The sequence below is a fragment of the Lepisma saccharinum genome, chromosome 16 (genome assembly GCF_977018435.1).
Source record: "Lepisma saccharinum chromosome 16, izLepSacc3.1, whole genome shotgun sequence".
Taxonomy (NCBI): domain Eukaryota; kingdom Metazoa; phylum Arthropoda; class Insecta; order Zygentoma; family Lepismatidae; genus Lepisma; species Lepisma saccharinum.
This window is the reverse complement of record NC_139244.1, coordinates 42,575,785-42,581,784: the sequence shown is the minus strand read 5'-3', so window position 1 is coordinate 42,581,784 and position 6,000 is coordinate 42,575,785. Positions and strand designations below refer to the sequence as shown.

The 6,000-nt window shown below is 36.6% G+C and overlaps 1 protein-coding gene across 1 annotated transcript in view; it reads right to left on the bottom strand.

Moving 5' to 3' along the window:
- Positions 1-5,196: 5,196 nt before the first annotated feature.
- The window catches only part of LOC146000567 (uncharacterized), a 136,044-nt gene continuing 135,240 nt past the window's right edge, over positions 5,197-6,000 (bottom strand). The window contains exon 13 of the mRNA XM_083138317.1: positions 5,197-5,500. Coding sequence (XP_082994443.1) covers positions 5,393-5,500 — 108 coding nt within the window. The 3' untranslated portion in view covers positions 5,197-5,392. The remainder of the gene's footprint in view (positions 5,501-6,000) is intronic.

Here is a 6,000-nt window from a genome sequence, read left to right as displayed (position 1 = left end):
TGCTCTCAAGGGAAATTCGAAATCTGATTGGCTCTTTGATTTGCAATGCTAAGAAACACTGCTTCCATCTGTGATCCAGTGGTGTTATTAGAATCTCTTGTATAGAACCAAAAGTTTCACGCTTGTCCTAATATACTTCGTTGGTAGAAAGAAGAGCAGAGTAAACGAATACTCACATTCAGGCAGGATAAATCTAAGGTCGTACACCTGAAATTCCTCTTGCTGACTTCGAATGTTTTTTCTTATCATCTACACACAAGAAATGAAAACAAACAAAACGAAAGCCCATTAATGTAAGAATTCTTGTCATTAGGATTTGAAGGGCGTACATGCCATTCATAATAACATGCATATGTAAACATTTTCATTTTCAAAAAATATCATCAAACGGGAAAGTTCACTTCTGCAGCAACAAAAGACACTTGTTCTTAATTTGCTTTTACCTCCTTCTATTTCTTGAGGTAAAATTTGATGTTATTAATGGATCGTGATTAAATTAAATAGATGCAGGAACAAACTGAAAGGTGCTCGCGTGTAGTCCCCTTTCGCCTAATTCCTTATCAGCACAACATAATGTGAGTTATAACCTGGCCGCCATTTTAGGTGAAATGGGATATCCACTTTCGCCAAATCCCATTTCGCCTAAACTGGTTGAAAAGGAAATATTTCAAATGAGGAATATTTAATGGTCTCTCATCTATTCATAACGTGGACTGAAAACAAAAACAACTCAACTTAACGGTCTCTCAACAGGGAGATACGAGCTCGTACTTTCTCTGTTTGGTAATGTTAATTCATCCACATGTCTTCTTGATGTCAAACACCTGGTTAAGATAGGTGAGGTTAGGTTAGATACTAGGGTGAATCACAAAGTAAGTTACACCCGACCCATGTTCCTGTACTAAGAGAGATCAGTGGCGCAACCACAGGGGGGGCATTGCACCCCCAACCTTGGACCGATATGAGTTCTAGGAGGCAAACATTGACAGCCAAGTGTACCTGCAGGGGGCAAATAAAAATAATTTTCTTGCTCGCTTCGCTCGCAATTCCTGCTTTTCTTAGCCTTATCAAGTTAAGGACCGTAGCTAGGTAGCAGCGGGAGTCGGTCCTGGGCGCCGAATGATCTAAACAAAAATAAGTTGTAAGATTGATTGATTTGTGGTTGTAAGTCCACTTTACGCACAGAAAGGCTAATCGGGATTGGACCTACAGTTTAAATTGGAATCGAAACCACTGTGCCTCCACCGGGTATCGAATCCGTGACCCCTTGATAACACGGCGACGATGTTACCACTACGCCATCGGAGAGGCACAAAAGTTGTAAAAGAGAGAATGCATTGGCGTCCCGTGAAATTATTTGCTCCCTATTAAATCAATATTGATTTCAGCCTGCAAAAAAGTTAGATCCAAACATTTTGTTTTTAGCTTCGCTCGCAATTTAGCATTGTTCTCTGTAAAAATTACCAGACAGAGAAATAATTGATTTTGTTCTAAATGCATGAACAATTGTTTCGAGGAAAGGGAGTATGCACATTTGAGGCAAATTATGTATTGATTGATTGATTTGCTTTATTATACTTCGCGTCTTGTGCCACGTTTGGCTAATTTGCAAAAATGGGGATGAGTGATGACATGATGAAATTGATTAACATTATTATCATGTACTTCTATTTGGCATGTCCTATACTACAAAATTGTAGTCCTTGGATGCAAATAAATCATATCATATCATCCATGCTCAGGTCAGGATCTGATCCCGGGACCCCTGGCGTCGTAGCGCGATGTGCTAAACCACTCCGCCACGGGGGCCAGCTGACAATTTATGTAATTTTTGCTGTTGGATGTTATGAGATGGATGATGTGTAATGTATTTAAATAATATATGTTGTATATAATATGTATTAAAGAAACTTTGAATACATACACAATTTAGTGTCCACGTCGCTCCATGTTTCATATATGTGAAACATATCGTGCATGAAAGTTATATATGTTAATGTAAAAAAGAATTATATTTGGAATGCATTTATCAAGCCCTTTCTGTCTTTCAAAAATAGTTTGTGTGCTTGTTTTCCATTATTACTGTGAAATTGAAAGTGTTGAAAAAATAATTCAAATCGTTTGTTCGAACACAAATGTTTTAGCACCAACTTCTACCCCTTTTTTGCATAATTTACGAGGGTAATAACGTCTTTGATACTACTACTACTACCATTACTACTACTACTACTACTAATAATAATAATAATAATAATACTAATAATAATGTTGGTCCCGGGTTCGAATCCCAGCTTGGGCATGGATGTTTGCGAGTGTTCATTCATCAATTTCACCATATCATCACTCATCTCCATCTTCGCAAATTAGCTAAAAGTGGCACAAGAAGCGAAGTAAAATAAAACAAATCAATAACAATAATAATAATGTTATAATAATAACACTATTATTATTAGCTTTATGATTATTAAAATAATGATTATTATTATTAACATTATTATTATTAAATTTATATTATTAATATTATTATTATTATTTGTACATTTATCCTGGTACTTGCCCCTCCAGACAAAAAATCGTGGTTGCACCTCTGAGAGAGATAAAATAATCACGCTTGGTGGCAACACTGTCTGGAATGTTTTCTTCACACAACAGAAGCAGCCGTGCTTCAGCTGGTTTAGTATGCAAGTAGTCACAGCAGGGGTGCCCACGGGGGGGATTATGGCGCAGGTTGCGCCATCGAAATTTTTTTGGGGGATTTCTTTCCATTTAAGTCTAATATAAAATTCAACATTTATATATTTTTCCAAAATATATGTAAACATTTTACACCTTAAATGCACCATATTTAATGCATTAGATGAAGAAAATAAAGTGTTTAAGGGTGTTACCGAAAGGAGGGGGTGGGAGAAATATCCACCTCCAAAATATTAAGCCTTATTTTACACGTGGTTCTGGGGGGGAATCTGAATTAAACGCTGGGGGGGGGGCAAGTATCCAACTCTAGGTCTTAGATTATGGCGGCTATTTTAGTAAGAGGGGGATTGAGCATTAAATTTAGGTGGGTATCCAATTCTTGGGTATTACTATTGTCTTAGACTGTTGCGGAAATTCTTATGTGGAGACTGAGAATTAATTTTTTGGAGGAGGCAATATCCACTCTTCAATATCAACAGTAAGTCTAAAATTGGCTTGAAAATTATGGTGGTAGGATTGAGTATTACATTTAAAGGGGTAGATAGGAAGCTTTTGATAAAGTGTTAAATCTTAGGTTGTCAAGAAATTTCTGTAGTGAAGAGAGAGAGTTCGAACATTAAATTTTGAAAACTGTAACTATTTAGCGACGTTTAGACTCCGAACGTGCCAAAAGAGAAGCTCGAAAAGACTCATTAATTATCTCGGGATCCTAAGAAAATATTGACACCCCATTGAATTAATATTCTGGAAAGCCTCCAAAGAGATGGATGTAAAAATTTTCTTGCTCGCTTCGCTCACAAGGATATCTTGCAAGGATGCGTGTTTCTTTGGCGCTATGATGAGGTGAATGTGAAGTTTTATACTATAAGTGCATTACAAGACATAAGCGACATTCTCGATATTCATTAATAGAGCCCGGAAGTTCAGGCATTTATTTTCGTTAAAATAGGCAGGCAAAAAGGCATTTATAATGTGGAAAATAGGCACTAAAAATGAAAAAAAGGCAAAATAAACCGAAAAAAGGCACATTTGGAAGTCGCTTACTTTTATCTATAATTTCTGGCAACAAGTTAAAATCTACATTGGGAAGAGCATTTCAATTTTCTCCGTCTTGATTGCACATAACTACTCAACATTCATTGATAGTAGTCTGTCAGGGAGAATGTTTTTCATAATAGAAAATTGTCTCTGGGAATGCACCATAATGTGCAAAAATAAACTTGAATAGCACAGGAGTTTTTTCGCTTCACGAATTGAAGCCGCTTCATTTTCTGGAAGACCATCGATCACCTCACTGATTTTTTCAAGGTTGTTAGCATAATATATAGCTGCTGATATCCAGGTTCCCCATCTGGCCAAGACCGGTTGCGGAGGTAAACTAAGCTCAGATGCAACTTCCTTAAATTTTCGGGTTCGAGAGGGAGATTTCAGAAATATCTTCTTTGTGTTCGAAATCAACCTGTCCACTTCAGCAGCCAATCATGCACAAGGAAATGTTAACCAAAAGGCAATATCCTAACTGAGCATGAAATACATTTTTCTCACACTTTTCTCCTTCAGCAATGTTGAAACATGCATGAGTTCAATATTACTTAAATAAGTCGAAAATTATTCACATAATAAACGAAAGAAAAATAAATGCCAACGTTTTTTGGGAGAAAAATAATTTATATTCACATTTTTTTTAAAAAAATGTCAAATTTAATTGAAAAAGGCAAAAAAAGGCATTATAAATAAAAATAGGCAGTGGGGTCCCAAATAGGCAAAATAGGCAAAATGAAAAGGCTTCTAAAACATTCGAAACAACATGAGAAACGTATATCCGGAAAAATTTTATCAATATATGCAGTTGATAAAAAGAGGCATTTTGCCAAACTTCCGGGCTCTATTCATTAATAACATCACTTAATACTTAGTGTTGGTATACTGCTTATTTTAAAGCAGGTGCATCATTTGGAACAAAAAATATATCGAATCCGCATTTCTAACTTCACGTCACAGAAAAATTTTGCTTTAACGAGTTAACTTACTTTTTGATTCATCTAATAAAACAAGAACAAGCAGAAAATAAAGCGTCAATGAAGCTACTGTAAGTTGGCAATCCGGCTAAATGACAGAGAGATGTGGAAACGTGGCTACTAAAATACAGATTAAGAAATTGAGTCATTTTGCAGTTATATTTTCTTTTACCTTATAGAAAATATGACAAACTCCCCGGGCTGCTGGATTGTGTGACAGTGTTGACTATTTGGCTAATGTGACTGTTCGTAAATACAATCGACACATGTCGGAATATCCCATTTCGCATAAAATGACGAACAGTTGTCAGATCTGATTGACAGGTGCTGATAAGCCATTAGGCGAAATGGGATGCGATCGGTGCTCAAATTTCAGTGGTCAGATCATCAGTCGAACACGCAACACAACATGCTCGGCCATCAAGCACCACTTACCTAATAGACAAAAAGAAAAAAAATACAATGATTGCAAGGTTTAAACTCATTGTTGTAAATGTAAAGTATGTTTATTTTCAAATTACATATTATTTAGTATAGGCATAAGTAGCATGGTTGTCAGACAATAATCAAATCACAAATATTCCTCTGCATTTCCTGACGGTAGTGAGGCTTTTATTTAACTCTAATGTGTCAAAAATAATATTTCATTGTTATCATGCTCCTGTTACGCTGCTACAGTTTCATTTTATAGCCACAAACAGTCCCCACGCATGGTCCCCTTGGTTGCATCGGTGTATTTTTGAAGTCCAACTTTCCTTCATTGCTCCATAATCATCCTCGGAGAATTCCTGTGGAAGAAATCGACACTCGTTAAAGATTTCAATGAGTTGAATCGTTCACCCTGTCCCACTCAAAACTCAATATGTTTTATTGAGTTTTGAGTATACCTCTGGCGGGAAGGTGAAAGGAGGGGGGGGGCAGAGTAACGTTTATTTTTAATGAAAGCCTGGTATTCGTTTAGTAGTAACAGGAGTGTCCACATGTAGGGGCAGACAGCTCATCAACATTTTTGGGCGGGGGGAGGAGGGTGGATTTTTTCTTAATACAAAATTAAATTTGTACACGTTTTTCTAAAATATTAGTGAAACAAAGTTTAGACTTTGAAACCATACTGCAATGTGTTCGATGAAGCGCGGGGAGGTGAGGGGGGTCAGAATATATTTCTTTAGTATAATTAATTTACTTTAGCTGGTTCGAAGTCACTTTTGTTACTAGCTGCATAATATTTTATCCCTTAGGTTCTCAAACTGTGGTACGCGTACCTCTCAAGGGTACATGAACGACTTGA